Genomic DNA, 14,343 nt, shown 5'->3' with positions numbered 1-14,343 from the left:
GTTAGACATAGTTAAAAAGAATAAAACAATTCAACTGTTAATACTTAATATTCAAGCATTCACAGTATTTTAGCCATCTCCTATATGACCAGGCTTTACAATGCTGTTGGTCAAATACAAGTGAAAACTATGACAAACACATTAGTCACAAAGACAGTTCTAAGGCTGACAGATATGTAGCTTATGAGTCTAACAGTGATCCTATTATCCTTAAAACATTACTGTTTGTCAGTCTTGATGTTAACTAGGTACTAATGGATTTAATTTCAGTTTCAATCTAAACACACACACACACACCTGGATTATTATTTTTTTGAAAGGTTATGTATTACGCGCCATACGAATTAATCACAAACTACATCAACCTCATGTAGGTGTTCCTGTCAGCTGCCAAAGTCACATATGAACAACTAAATCTACATTTTTGCTGGAAACTGTCTTAGCCGAGAGGGCTCTCTCCCTGCCTGTGTGTAACGTTACAAAGTCGGATAGACAGAGTTCAGACCGTGATGCTTGCGGACCTGGGCGCAAGCGCCTCGGTCCCGACCGCATCACTGTCGTGCTCAAATGGCGCTAAAGAACACCCACTCGAGTAATATTGCTTAAGTGAACATGACCCACCAGGCATGCACCCTCATGGTTTCACCTAAAAAAAAGCCTACGTTAGCGACAACAACAAAAGCACCTAATTTCACTGACGTTTTGGGATTTTACAACTTTATTCTACGTTTGACAGTCGTGTTTTGCGAGTAACGTGTCCTTGCATCTCCAAGCTAACTTAACTTCTAAGAAAATAACCCCCCTTCCCCCCACCCCCAGCCCTAGACTTGTACTGTGTCTCAAATCACATACTTCTGTACTTACACTTAACATTTTGAGAAAGTAAGTGCGTTCACACTGAGAAGTATGTAAAAATACACTGTGAGTAACCAAAAGGTTTCACTCAAAACAGTCAAAAAGTTGAGTGTGGAACTATGGACACTTCTCACCCTTAATGGCCGCCATCTTGGCTACGTGGGGGGGGGGGGGGGGGACTACTTTTCAAACTGAAAATCACCACATCACACAAATGTAAGTTATAAATGTGTTTTGAGCACTAAGCACCACTATACTGTTGTTGGATATAAGCCATCAATATATTTTTTGGGTTGATTTAGAGGTCTGTAATTATTTGGTAGCACAAACTATAAATGCTAACGCTAGCGATTGCTAACGCTAGCTAATGCTAACCCCAAATGACGGATAAGACTACACAGAGACACACGTCCTAACATCGTACATGATAGATAATGTTATCCATCGCTCTATCGATTGTTTTCTGGTCGGTTTCATCGAAAACAAATGCATTGGCCGGGAGAACTGTTAGCGAAACAGCAGAAAATCGAACACACTTGCATAGTTCCCCTTTTAGTCAAGCATGGACTCACCATATCAATGTTCCAAGCAGCAGCAGAACGATAAATCCCAAAATTGAAATAATGGCCGTTGCAGCCGTGTCCAAGTCCAACGACATAGGCATACCGCGCCAAGAGGCAGGTGGTTGATGATCTGTGCAGTGCGCATGTGCAGCCGTTGAACCGTTAGGGGGGGGGCTGTAGCACTTTGTGGCACTGCCAGCCCTGGTCGTTCAATAAAGTTGTACCAATAATGTCATGTAAAAGCAAGAAAAGAAATTAAGTAAAAAAAAAAAAATAAAAAAAAATAGAGGAGCATTTTCCTGTGTAAGTGTAAGGAGGTAGAAATAGGAAGTAACTTAACAAGAAAAAATACTTTAAGTGCCAACACTTCTAATATGTAGGGTGTTTAAGTATAAGAGTAAATGCACATAGTTACATGTAACTAAGTACATTAACTCATGAAAAGGCCTAAGTTGCCAGGACTTGTTTTTTCTAAATCAATACAACTCGAGCATACTGAGTTTGGAAGGTTTTTCAACTACAAAGTACAGGTAACTTATTCAAAATGAGTGTTAGCAACATGTTAATAAAAACTGAGTTTAGTACACTCAATACCTTTTATTAAAGCCAATGTTTAGATTTACAGTGTGGGCTTCAAATGATTTCCTGGACTACTGATGACTTTCTAGCACTGTTAAGTAGCTATCATTAAAGCTAACGTTGTTTGTTTACTTTTGAACAGCAGGGGACAGTTGGTTGGTTTACTCTCACACGGGGCACCATAGATGTAGGCGTATTAATACTTTATGATTGAATTACCTCATTATTGGGGGCACCACATCCTTTTTGGTTAGGATTTGTTAGTGCCAGGAGGGAGCACTAACCCTTGTTCAATTTAATCAATTAATCAGTCTCATAATCGCAAGTTCTTGTCCCAAACAGTGATCTCTGTTTACTGCAGCTCAAAGAAACAACCAAAAACTAATGAAGACATTTATCATAGCTAAACGTCTTGAGGATAGATGATAAAGCATAAGATAATATAAAGAAAATAATAAATAAAAAGAAAGTTAAATAAATAAATTCTGTGAATGAATATAAAAAAATAAAGAAAATTATTCAGCAAAAGTGGCTCGAAGTGTGTGACTCAAGGATACGTTAGTATTGCACCAGGGAATGCTAAGGGGAAAGCTAATTCAACTTCTCTAAATAAATTATTTTAATTCTAATGATCAGATGTGGATGAGGAACTTGTTTGAAGCTGAGCTGAAGAGGGTCCAGCAGTATGCAGTAGATGTGACACTTGATCCTGATACAGCATTTCACGGCCTGTTCCTATCTGGTGATAGAAAACAAGTGAGTGATAGGGATGATAATTATGACATTACTACATTGGAAAATGAATGATAATATTCCGGTTTATGTCAACAAGAACAGTCCATCACTGTTTTCATCACTTTTCTTACCAATGTTAGCACAAACATTTTGTACCTTAACGCTGTCTCATTTATGGGTTTCAAAAGGCTGTTAAGTACCAATAACCACTTCCAGCATTTAATGGAATACATGTATATTGATTGGTAATGTACAGTGTATACTTTGTATTACGGCTGTATGTGTTGCCTGTGTGTTTTTTCTCTTTCCCCTCCTGTCTGTTGCTCTGCCCAGGTCATCTACAATAAGTCCACAATTAGGTGCACGTGGCCCAGGGAGGAAGAGCTTAAATGTTTTAAAAGGTGTTTGTTTGTTAAAAGAGTTTTAAATTGGGAAAATGGTGGATTGCTGTTTGCCCCATAGGGTCAACTAAGGGTGGGGCGTGACACTTTGTTTTTTCAGATTCTTATAACATTTTTTTTGCACTTTTTTCTGTAAATGTTTTCTTTGATGTGTATTATTGCTTCTTTCTGCTACAACACACAAATTTTACCACACTGATTGATATTATGTAATGTAGTCTTCTTTATCTTAATACCTGCCTTCAAGACTGTTAAATAATCAGAAAAACTATGTACTCATAAATAAGAAGTATGTGAACATCCTTAAATGTCCTGGTGCCAAATTCAAACCTTTGTATGGTCTGATCATCGTGTGTATAAAAAGTGTTATATTAATTATTGAAGACCTGTTTATGAAAAGGAAAAATCTGTGATCTGCGTTTGTTATATGTTTGAAATTTGATATAAACAAAAGCAAATGGACGTTGTCTTTGGGGCTGATTAAATTATTTAGCCTCCACTGGATAGATACTTTGAAAAAACAGTTGATGGTGTTTCTAATGACAACCAATCATGTGATTAAAACACACACAGACATTGCTCTCCAGTGGTGGTGAACATTTCTCAGTTATGAAAAACAAAACAACTGCAAAATGCAGGAGTTTGGGAAAAGAGATGCGACCAAAATGGAAGACAGACTGAGCTAATGTCAAATTATCCACAGTCTATAAGGTTATGTAATGTAATGTAAAGCTTCAGCAGGTGATATGAGCACTAAACCAGAGTTTGTAGGGAATAAGTGACAGCTGATGACGCCCTCTGGTGGAGTATATTAAAAACTTCAGTCTGAGGCCATATGGGGACATGATCTTCATAAATAACAACAAGTCTGATACTGAAACAAATTATGTGAATGCAGGAGGAGGAAAATAAACTCTAAATGTCTAAATCATGCAGGAACATAAAATAAAATGATGAATGAATGATAGCTTTTTGGTGTGCTGGTGGATTTTTCACACATTCTTAAAAAAATCTATTTTGATTTCACCTAAGAAGTTGTAAGAAGAAGTATTTTACTACTTTCGAAACCTCAAAATCACAAAGAAGCATGTTTATGCCCCTGTGACAAAAGTTTTCCATCTTTATTTCCTTTGTGATCAGCAAGAAATCTGTCACATTAAGGAAAGATGGCAGCAGAAAAGTGCAACTACAGGCAAAAGTCTGATCTGAACTTTGGACAGTGGGACTTTAAAGGGACTGTAAAGGGAGTGTTGTTGTCTATTGATCAAATATAATGTATGTTGTTTCTCCTCTTGCACTGACCTCTTTTGTTTTGTTGTCTATTTGTGCTTGTATGATCTTTTGGCAGTTGCACACTTCCATTGTAGAAGAAGAAGAAGAATAAACACAAAGTAAGAACTTATCTTGTACCAAAGCTATGCCAATATTTTTCCAAGAAGGCAATAAAACCTCACCCACAGAGCTGCACTGAGAGGTGGAGCAACACTAAGGGATAAAGGTTTCAACATCACATTTCCTCAAATGCACACGGCACAAATCTTTCATTCTACTCTAAAGAATTAAACCAAGTTAATCAGGTTTCTCTCAGCTCTGGCAAATACCGGTGAGTACAGCCGATAGGCTACAGTTGATTTTTATAGTGTTTCAATAATCAATGTTAAACATGACTTTTTAGACAGGAAGTTTCACTGTTTTCAGTTGCCAAAAAGAATGTGTTGGTATTGTGTTTTTAACGATATGATATAACAAAAGTTGTATGTGGCCATTCAAAACATGCTAATATGCCCTATTTCTTCTTCCAAACCACAGAGAGCACAGTTTTAGGCATTAGGTTAGTTACTGCACACAGTTCAGTTCTACATAGTTGGTTGAAAAGATGTGTTTTAATTTATGTTGGAAAATCAGACTCCAGACCAACAAAATGGAAGAGAAGTATTCAGTTGGTTGCAATCTGAAATCTGACCTCTAGATGCCACTAAATCCTACACACTGGTGCATTAAAATTCATACAGTAAGACAAATGTAATATTTGTAGGCTACTGAATTACTCAGCCTCTCTGGCTGATCAACCACACAACATGTATTGTACGGAATAAAATTTTTCGAAATACAATATTAGACTAAGAAAATCTGAATCTTTACAACAAAACAAAAAACTCGGAGTTTCTGTAAAACATAATGTTGTTGACACACCTGAGCCAATCAGCTCTTTGATCAGGGGACAGCGAGGTGTTTCCCATGATGCCCTGAGGTCTTGCCAGTAGAGAGCAACTGTGGCATCTGGCAGCTTATGAGAAGATTAATGTGAAGTTGTTTTTGTGCCTTAAACTGCACAAATCGCAGAGGTGATGAATGGAAAATGTTCATTATTATAATAAGGAAACCCTCCCACTTTAAAACACTTGTTTTAATGACAGTTCACTCTGTTACTGTGTGTCAGACTCTGTAATCAATGCTTTGGTGATCAGTTTGTCGTGTTTGGAATTTAGTGCGTGACTCATTGACAACTGATGGCTTTCAATGGGAAATACATCATGTTGTGGAGCAAATAATGGAGCAACTGGGCAACACAATATCTGAATACTTTAATGCAAACAGATAGTAGATGAGAAGTTTTGGTTTGTTTTCATTAAACTTGAATTGGAACTTGACCATCACTGAAGTGTGAAGTGACTACAGGCTGCAACAGTTTTTCTTTCAAATATTTAAGTGTGTTTTTGGCTGTGTGTCTCTCTTTGATCTGTGTTATTAGATCACTCCATCTTCACCTCAAAATTCCTCTTAAATTTGGCCCTCAATTGGATGCCATTTGACAATATATTTTGAGTTTACTCTTCTAATATTCTACTAATCATGGTTTAATTTTATTAAACAAATAATCAAAAGACATGTAATTAGACTGCTGTCTCACACTTTGTATTTGTTCTCAGTCTGCAGATATGTCTGCTGCCAGCTGCTGTCTGCTGGCTGAAGATCAGTTTCTTTGCTCCATCTGTCTGGATGTGTTCACTAATCCAGTCAGTACACCATGTGGACACAACTTCTGCAAAAACTGCATTACTGAGCACTGGAATAGTAAAGTGCACTGTGACTGTCCAAACTGTAAAAAGGTTTTCGATAGAAGACCTGAGCTGCAGGTCAACACTTTCATCTCTGAGATGGCTGCTCAGTTCAGACAGTCAGCTCAACAGGAAGCCAGCAGCAGCAGCTCAGACCAACAAGCTGCCAAACCAGGAGAAGTTTCCTGTGACGTCTGCACTGGAACCAAACTGAAGGCCCTGAAGTTCTGTCTGGTGTGTCTGGCCTCCTACTGTGAGACTCACCTGGAGCCTCATCTGACATTGTCAGGCCTGAAGAGACATCAGCTGATCAACCCTGTGGAGAACCTGGAAGGCAGGATGTGTACAAAGCACGATAAACTGCTGGAGTTGTTCTGTAAAACCGATCAGGTGTGTGTCTGCATGCTTTGTGCCATTTCAGACCACAAGACACATGATGTTGTTCCTCTGAAAGAAGAAAATGAAGGAAAGAAGGCAGAGCTGGGGAAAACAGAGGCTGAAATTAAGCAGATGATCCAGAAGAGACAACTGAATATTCAGGAGCTCAAACGCTCAGTGAAGCTCAGGCAAAGAGATGTAGACAGAGAGATAGCACACGGTGTTCAGGTCTTCACTGCTCTGAAGGAATTCGTTGAGAGAGTCCAGGCTGAATTCATCAAGACGATCAAAGAGAAGCAAAGAACGACAGAGAAACAGGCTGAAAACTTAATTGAAGCTCTGAAACAGGAAATCTCTGAACTGAAGAAGAGAAGATCTGAGATTGAGCAGCTCTTACACTCTGAGGACCACCTCCAGCTCCTTCGAAACTTCTCGTCCCTGAACATTGCTCCACCCATCAAAGACTGGACAGAGGTCAGCGTCTGTCCACCATCATATGAGGGGACACTGGTGAGAGCTGCGGCTCAACTGGAAGAGATGTTCAGTAAAAAGACGAAGAACTTGTTTGAGGCTGAGCTGAAGAGGGTCCAGCAGTATGCAGTGGATGTGACACTTGATCCTGATATACCACATCCCTGCCTGTTCCTGTCTGATGATATAAAATGGGTGAGAGACAAGGATGATGATTATTATGATTATTACGAGGAGGTTAGTCTCCCAGACAATTCAAAGCAATTTGATGCTTGTTGTTGTGTCTTAGGAGAGCAGAGCTTTTCTTCCGGAAGATTTTACTACGAGGTTCAGGTTAAAGGAAAGACTGACTGGTATTTAGGAGTAGCCAGAGAGTCAGTCAACAGGAAGGGGCAAATCTCACTGACTCCTCAGGATGGTTACTGGACAATATGTTTGAGGAATGAAAATGTGTATGGAGCTCTGGCTGATCCTCTAGTCCGTCTCTCTCTGAAGTCAAAGCCTGAGAAGGTGGGGGTGTTTGTGGATTGTGAGGAGGGTCTGGTCTCCTTTTATGATGTTGATACTGCAGCTCTTATCCACTCCTTTACTGGCTGCTCCTTCACTGAGAAAACTCTACCCATTCTTCCATCCTGGTTTTAACTGTGATTGTTTAAACCCCGCCCCTCTGATCATCTGGCCTGAGCCTGACTTTGATTAGGAAAATAATTTGATTTTCTGTAAAGTGTCATTTTAAATATAATGATAAGTAATAATGTTCACTGGTATTGTACAGTTGGTTTGGGCAGTATCTATTTTTTCATACATTAATACCTTCCCAATATTTTTCCTTGCATATCACAATATTTATAGAAAAAAAATGTGCATTTCTTTTTTCTTTATGATATAACATTTTTCTTTGATATATTCTATTGCTACTCACTGCTGTGAGCATGTTGACTAATGTAATAATGTCTTACAAAGAGTGAAAACATAATATTATAAGAAATAAGAAACCTTAACTAAAATATTTACATGTATGGCACATCCAAAAGTGCTAAAAAATTTGCACTTCCCAACTTAGTTAGATATTACTAGACATACAACATTCAGAAAATAAAAGTTTTATTATTTATTACTATTATTATTATTATTGATTTATTAAATTTCCCTTTTTTTATACATATAATATGCTGAACGGATATGGTACTTGTAACGTTTTGTTTGTTTTCAATCTGATTGATTCGCTCTTGTTTGAATGTTTTGTTTTGTCTTCTTGCCTCTACGTCTTTAATTTGTTGCCTCTTGCTTATATATTTTTCATTTGTTTTTTCTAAAATGTTCGAAAGTCTTGAATTAAAATTTCACAAGTTTATCTTTATTTTATCCTATTAGTGTTAGGAATAGGATGAATTCTATGCAAGCAACAGTCTAGATTACTTATTATTTAATGGAGTTAATTCAGCTATCAAATGTTCCCCCACTGTGACAGTTGCCAAAGACGCCAACTCTGCAACTACAATTTCAGCCGTAAAGTCCTGTGATACCCTGTTTCACAATCCAAAGCTGCAGCAATGCGGATTGAGAAATACAGGTATCCAGAAGCAGGGAGACTGAGGAGAGAATCAAATGAGGCTAAAACTGGCAAGCCCCACAGTGGTTCTGGATAATTACTTTCAATGTCCACTTAGCGTAGTACTAGGATGTGTGAGGAAAGAGAAAGATTAATCTTATTTTATTTATTTATCAATTTTAATGATTTTTTTTGTCATCCAAGTGTGAATTTTAATCTCAAATTAATTCATTAATGGTATGTATAGTGAGAAATAATGGTAAATTTCAAATAGTATATTATAGTTTAAGTACAGTGGATTTTGGTTATTAAGTTCAGGTATTTTAAGTTAGTCTGACATTCATTTCATAATTGGTGTGGATAGACAGACAACAATTTCAGTACAACAGCGAGAGTATCAAATTCATAGCATTATCCTTCAAATCATTTGTTCTGGTTCATACTGTTAGGGTTCTCATTTGACTCACACACCAGCCTGTAAATGTTTTAAGAGGCAGTTCATATGCCAAATTCAGTTAATCAAACCCATATAGGGTGCTGTAGCTTATTTTGCTTCTGTAAATAGCAGGAAGAGGTATCCTGGAAGTTGGGAGGTGGAAAGAGGGATGCTTTGGCTCCACCCACTGATATACACTCACTGCTAACCTAGATATGAATAATCTGAAGACCCCCAAAGGGTTATCTCTACACAAGCAGTGGCACTTGCCTGCTTCATACACACAACTAGCTCTTTAGCATAGCAACTCTGTACTTTCCTCTTCAAACAATGAGCTCAGCGGCTCTTACACAAGAAAGAATCATTGTATTTCTTCACAATTTAGCTTACTTTCAACTTCAGCTATTTTCAGGGTCTTTGCAAATCTTCTTGCAAATCATCTTACTGATGTGACAACATGACAGTCCCTAAAACTGGAGATACAACGTTTTTAATCAACATCAATGCATTTAACCCTCTCAACATCATAAAGATGTAGTCGGATCTGGGGCCACCTGAGCCAGTTACAACATTAGCATCAGTCATTTTACATTGTGAACACACACTTCACAATAACCAGACTATATTTGTTGGAGTTATCTTGACCCAAAGAAGTGAGACAAAATAGAGGTTTTTGATATGTGAAAAGGTTAAAAACTTAAAATCAAACACTGAGCTGAATTTAAGACTGCCGGTGGGATTGTTGTGGGTCTGTAAAGGACTGTAAAATCAGTGTTATAACCTAATAACATGATATAAAGTATGTTTTTGCATATTAACCACTCAACTGTTGATTGATGTATTCGTAGATTTTAGAATAAGCAATTTTAATCTTACTTATGAGGATTTTGGATAAAATATTTTACTTTACTATTTGTGAAACCTCCTAATAACAGAATAAACTTGTGGCCCAGTTAGATAAGTTTTCCATCCCAGTTTTTCTTTCTTTTTTCCCTCGTAATGTGATCAGTGAGAAATCTGTCACATAAAGACAAGATGGTAAACAGTTTGGAAAGCAGCAGAAAAGAGCAGCTACAGTGAGCTGAACTTTGGACAGTTTGAGGAATTATAGAGAGACTGTAAAGGGAGTGTTATAGTCTATTGGTCAAAAGATGATGTATGTTCTTGATTATCTTAAGCTGACCTCTTTTGTTTTGTTTTGTTTGTTTATTTGCAATAGTGTTTTTCTATGGGCTGCTATAGACTCCCATTTCATAAAAAAATAAGAAGAAGAACAAGCAAAAAGTTAAAACTCTCCTTGTACTGAAAGTATGTCAGGGTGTTTCCCAACGAGTCAACAAAACCTCACCCATACAGCTTCAGAGGCGGAGCAACACTGAAAGAGAAGAAGTTACGTCACATTCCTTAAATGAAACTGAAAGTTTGTCACAACAACAGCAGAGCTGCAAGCAAGATACGTGTCTGTGTTTCTCTCTGAGGAAGAATTAAATTGAATTATTCAGAACTTTCTTAACAACAGACAGTGAGTACAGCTGATAATATTTATCAGCAATCACAAAACTTCAACTCTAAGCAGACAGGATGTTTCACTGCTTTCATTTGTTGTTCAATAGCTTTCAGTTTGGTGCAATATAACAACAAAATTCAAGATGACTCTCTCAATAGTTCATTGATCATAGATTGAAATAACATCAAATGAATTAAAAGAATAACTTTTGCTTTCTTACATTTTCAGTTTTGTTTTCAGTGTGTACATGTTTCAACAAACAACTAACATAAAACTTCAGCTCTAATCAGACAGGATAATCAACTCCTTTCATTTTATGTTGACATTTGTCAAATGGAGCATTCATTAAAGTGAAAAAAAAATATATAGTTGATAATGTACTTCTTAATATTCCAGAAAACAAACTAAGTACATCTGGATGAATAATCAAGAACTTTGTAACTACAGTTATTCTTCATCACACTTTGTATTTGTTCTCAGTCTGCAGATATGTCTGCTGCCAGCTGTCTGCTGACTGAAGATCAGTTTCTTTGCTCCATCTGTCTGGAAGTGTTCACTAATCCAGTCAGTACACCATGTGGACACAACTTTTGTAAAAACTGCATTACTGAACACTCGAATATTAATGTCCAGTGTCAGTGTCCAAACTGTAAAAAGGTTTTCTATAGAAGACCTGAGCTGCAGGTCAACACTTTCATCTCTGAGATGGCTGCTCAGTTCAGACAGTCAGCTCAACAGAAGGCCAGAAGCTCAGAGCAACAAGGAGCCAAACCAGGAGAAGTTCCCTGTGACGTCTGCACTGGAACCAAACTGAAGGCCCTGAAGTCCTGTCTGGTGTGTCTGGCCTCCTACTGTGAGACTCACCTGGAGCCTCATCTGACAATGTCAGGTCTGAAGAGACATCAGTTGATCAAACCTGTGGAGAACTTGGAAGGCAGGATGTGTACGAAGCACGATAAACTGCTGGAGCTGTTCTGTAAGGCCGACCAGATGTGTGTCTGCATGCTTTGCGCCATTTCAGACCACAAGACACATGATGTTGTTCCTCTGAAAGAAGAATATGAAGGAAAGAAGGCAGAGCTGGGGAAGACAGAGGCTGAAATTAAGCAGATGATCCAGAAGAGACAACTGAATATTCAGGAGATCAAACGCTCAGAGAAGCTCAGGCAAAGAGATGTAGACATAGTGATAGCACATGGTGTTCAGGTCTTCACTGCTCTGAAGGAGTGTGTTGAGAGAAGCCAGGCTGAATTCATCAAGACAATCAAAGGGAAGCAAAGAACGACAGAGAAACAGGCTGAAGACTTCATCAAAGATCTGGAACAGGAAATCTCTGAGCTGAAAAAGAGAAGATCTGAGGTGGAGCAGCTTTTACACTCTGAAGACCACCTCCAGCTCCTTCAAAGCTTCTCGTCCCTGAAAGTTGCTTCACCCACCAAGGACTGGACAGAGGTCAGTGTCCGTCCACCATCATATGAGGGGACTGTGGTGAGAGCTGTGGCTCAACTGGAGGAGATGATCAGTAAAGAGACAAAGAACTTGTTTGAAGCTGAGCTGATGAGGGTCCAGCAGTATGCAACAGATGTGACACTTGATCCTGATACAGCATTTCACGGCCTGTTCCTGTCTGGTGATAGAAAACAAGTGAATGATAGGGATGATGATTATTATGATTATTATGAGGAGAATAGTCTCCCAGACAATCCAGAGAGATTTGATACTTGTGGTTGTGTCTTAGGAGAGCAGAGTTTTTCTTCAGGAAGATTTTATTACGAGGTTCAGGTTAAATGGAAAACTAGCTGGGATTTAGGAGTAGCCAGAGAGTCAGTCAACAGGAAGGGGAACCTCACACTCACTCCTCAGAATGGTTACTGGACAATATGTTTGAGTAATGAAAATGTTTGTGGAGCTTTGGCTGACCCTTCAGTCTGTCTCTCTCTGAAGTCAAAGCCTGAGAAGGTGGGGGTGTTTGTGGATTATGAGGAGGGTGTGGTCTCTTTTTATGACGCTGATACTGGAGCTCTTATCTACTCCTTTACTGGCTGCTCCTTCAATGAGAAACTCTACCCGTACTTTGGTCCTGGTTTTAACTTTAATGGTAGAAACTCCAGCCCTCTGATCATCTGGCCTGAGCCTGACTTTGATTAGGAAAATAATTTGATTTTCTGCAAAGTGTCCTTTAATATAATAATGATACGTAATAATGTTCACTGGTATTCTACAGTGGGTTTGGGCGGTATCCATTTTTTCATACCTTAATACCTTCCCAACATTTTTCCTGGTATACAGTATATCACAGTATTTGTAGAAAAAAAATGTATTTCTTTTTTCTTTATTATATAATATTTTTCTTTGATATATTGTTTTACTACTTACTGCTGTGACTAATGTAATAATGTCTTCCAAAGAGTGAAAACAGAAAATTATGAGAAATAAGAAACCTTAACTAAAATATTTACATGTATGGCAAATCCAAAACTGCCAGCTACTATCTCCCTCTCTCTCTCCAACTTACACTGGAAAATGAATGATATTATTCCAGTTTAGGTCAACAAGAACAGTCCTCTTTATGATTTTCATCACTGTTTTCATCACTTTTCTTACCAATGTTAGCACAAACATTTTGTTCCTTAACTCAAACTAAAACATCTCATTTATAGGTTTCAAAAGGCTTTTCTATAAATACATTTACCAGTATTTAATGAAATACATGTATATCAATTGGTAATTTCCAGTGTAGACTTTGTTTTACCCTAACGCCGTCTCATTTGTGGATTTCAAAAGGCTGTTAAGGACCAATAACCATTTACCAGCATTTAATGAAATACATGTATATTGATTGGTAATGTACACATACTTTGTATTACGGCTGTATGTGTTGCCTGTGTGTTTTTTCTCTTTCCCCTCCTGTCTGTTGCTCCGCCCAGGTCATCTACAGTCAGTCCACAATGAGGTGCAAGTGTCCCAGGGAGGAAGAGCTTAATTGTTTTAAGAGGTGTTTATTTGTTAAAAGAGTTTTAAATTGGGAAAATGGTGGATTGCTGTTCTCCCCACAGGGCCGACTAAGGGTGGGGCGTGACACTTTGTTTTTTCAGATTCTTATAAATTTTTTTTTTGCACTTTTTTCTGTAAATGTTTTCTTTGGTGTGTCACATTGCTACAACACACCAATTTTACTACACTGATTGATATTATCTAATATAATCTTCTTTATCTTAATACCTGCCTGTTAAATAATCAGAAAACTATGTACTCATAAATAAGAAGAATGTGAACATCCTTAAATGTCTTGCTGCCATATTCAAAACTTTGTACGGTCTGATCATTGTGTGTATAAAAAGTGTTATATTAATTATTGAAAAGGAAAAATCTGTGATCTGCGTTTGTTATATTTTTGAAATTTGATATAAACAAAAGCAAATGGATGTTGTCTTTGTTTCTGATTAAATTATTTAGTCTCCACTGGATAGATAATGTGAAAAAACAGTTAATGGTGTTTCTAATGACGACCAAGTCATGTGATTAAAAACACCATCAGCTGTTCTCAGACTTGGAAAGAGCTGCAGGTAAAGTAATGCCGTGTAAAGTCTGACGTGTTTCAGCTGCTGAAATGAAAACTAACCCTGTGAACAAGCTCTTGATGAAGAACTGAAGCAGATTACATTAATGAAGGAGTACAATGAAGTGTAGTTTGATGCAAACACTATATCTAATGTAATTAATTAGCTTTTTGTGTGTATTTTTGTAGTTGATTTTATTGTTAAATCATCTACTTTACCTTCACTTAAGAGGATTTTTACTTAAAAC

The 14,343-nt window shown here is 37.7% G+C and overlaps 2 protein-coding genes across 3 annotated transcripts; both read left to right on the top strand.

The window, feature by feature from the left end:
* The first annotated feature begins 4,641 nt into the window (after positions 1-4,641).
* On the top strand, positions 4,642-9,442 carry LOC137183856 (E3 ubiquitin-protein ligase TRIM39-like). 2 transcript variants are annotated; one of them, XR_010928558.1, is made up of 3 exons: positions 4,642-4,736; positions 6,064-8,237; positions 8,723-9,442. XR_010928558.1 is itself a non-coding variant. In XM_067591138.1 (2 exons), the coding sequence occupies exon 2, from the start codon at positions 6,073-6,075 to the stop codon at positions 7,681-7,683; it is 1,611 nt and encodes a 536-aa protein (XP_067447239.1). In that variant the 5' UTR covers positions 4,642-4,736; positions 6,064-6,072; the 3' UTR covers positions 7,684-8,693. The 2 variants fall into 2 exon arrangements, 1 of the variants encoding a protein (XP_067447239.1); XM_067591138.1 differs by lacking the exon at positions 8,723-9,442 and having other exon boundaries at positions 6,064-8,693.
* Positions 9,443-10,452: 1,010 nt separating this feature from the next.
* LOC137183656 (E3 ubiquitin-protein ligase TRIM39-like) lies at positions 10,453-13,890 on the top strand. The gene is made up of 2 exons (XM_067590849.1): positions 10,453-10,551; positions 11,017-13,890. The coding sequence occupies exon 2, from the start codon at positions 11,026-11,028 to the stop codon at positions 12,682-12,684; it is 1,659 nt and encodes a 552-aa protein (XP_067446950.1). The 5' UTR covers positions 10,453-10,551; positions 11,017-11,025; the 3' UTR covers positions 12,685-13,890.
* The last annotated feature ends 453 nt before the right edge of the window (positions 13,891-14,343 follow it).

Source organism: Thunnus thynnus, chromosome 5, assembly GCF_963924715.1.
Source record: "Thunnus thynnus chromosome 5, fThuThy2.1, whole genome shotgun sequence".
NCBI classification, from domain to species: domain Eukaryota; kingdom Metazoa; phylum Chordata; class Actinopteri; order Scombriformes; family Scombridae; genus Thunnus; species Thunnus thynnus.
The sequence above is the reverse complement of the archived record's forward strand: the minus strand, read 5'-3'. Positions and strand labels throughout refer to the sequence as shown.

Coding starts and splice junctions, on each gene's coding strand:
- LOC137183856 (XM_067591138.1), top strand. CDS start 6,073: ATGTCTGCTGCCAGCTGCTGTCTGCTGGCTGAAGATCAGTTTCTTTGC.
- LOC137183656 (XM_067590849.1), top strand. CDS start 11,026: ATGTCTGCTGCCAGCTGTCTGCTGACTGAAGATCAGTTTCTTTGCTCC.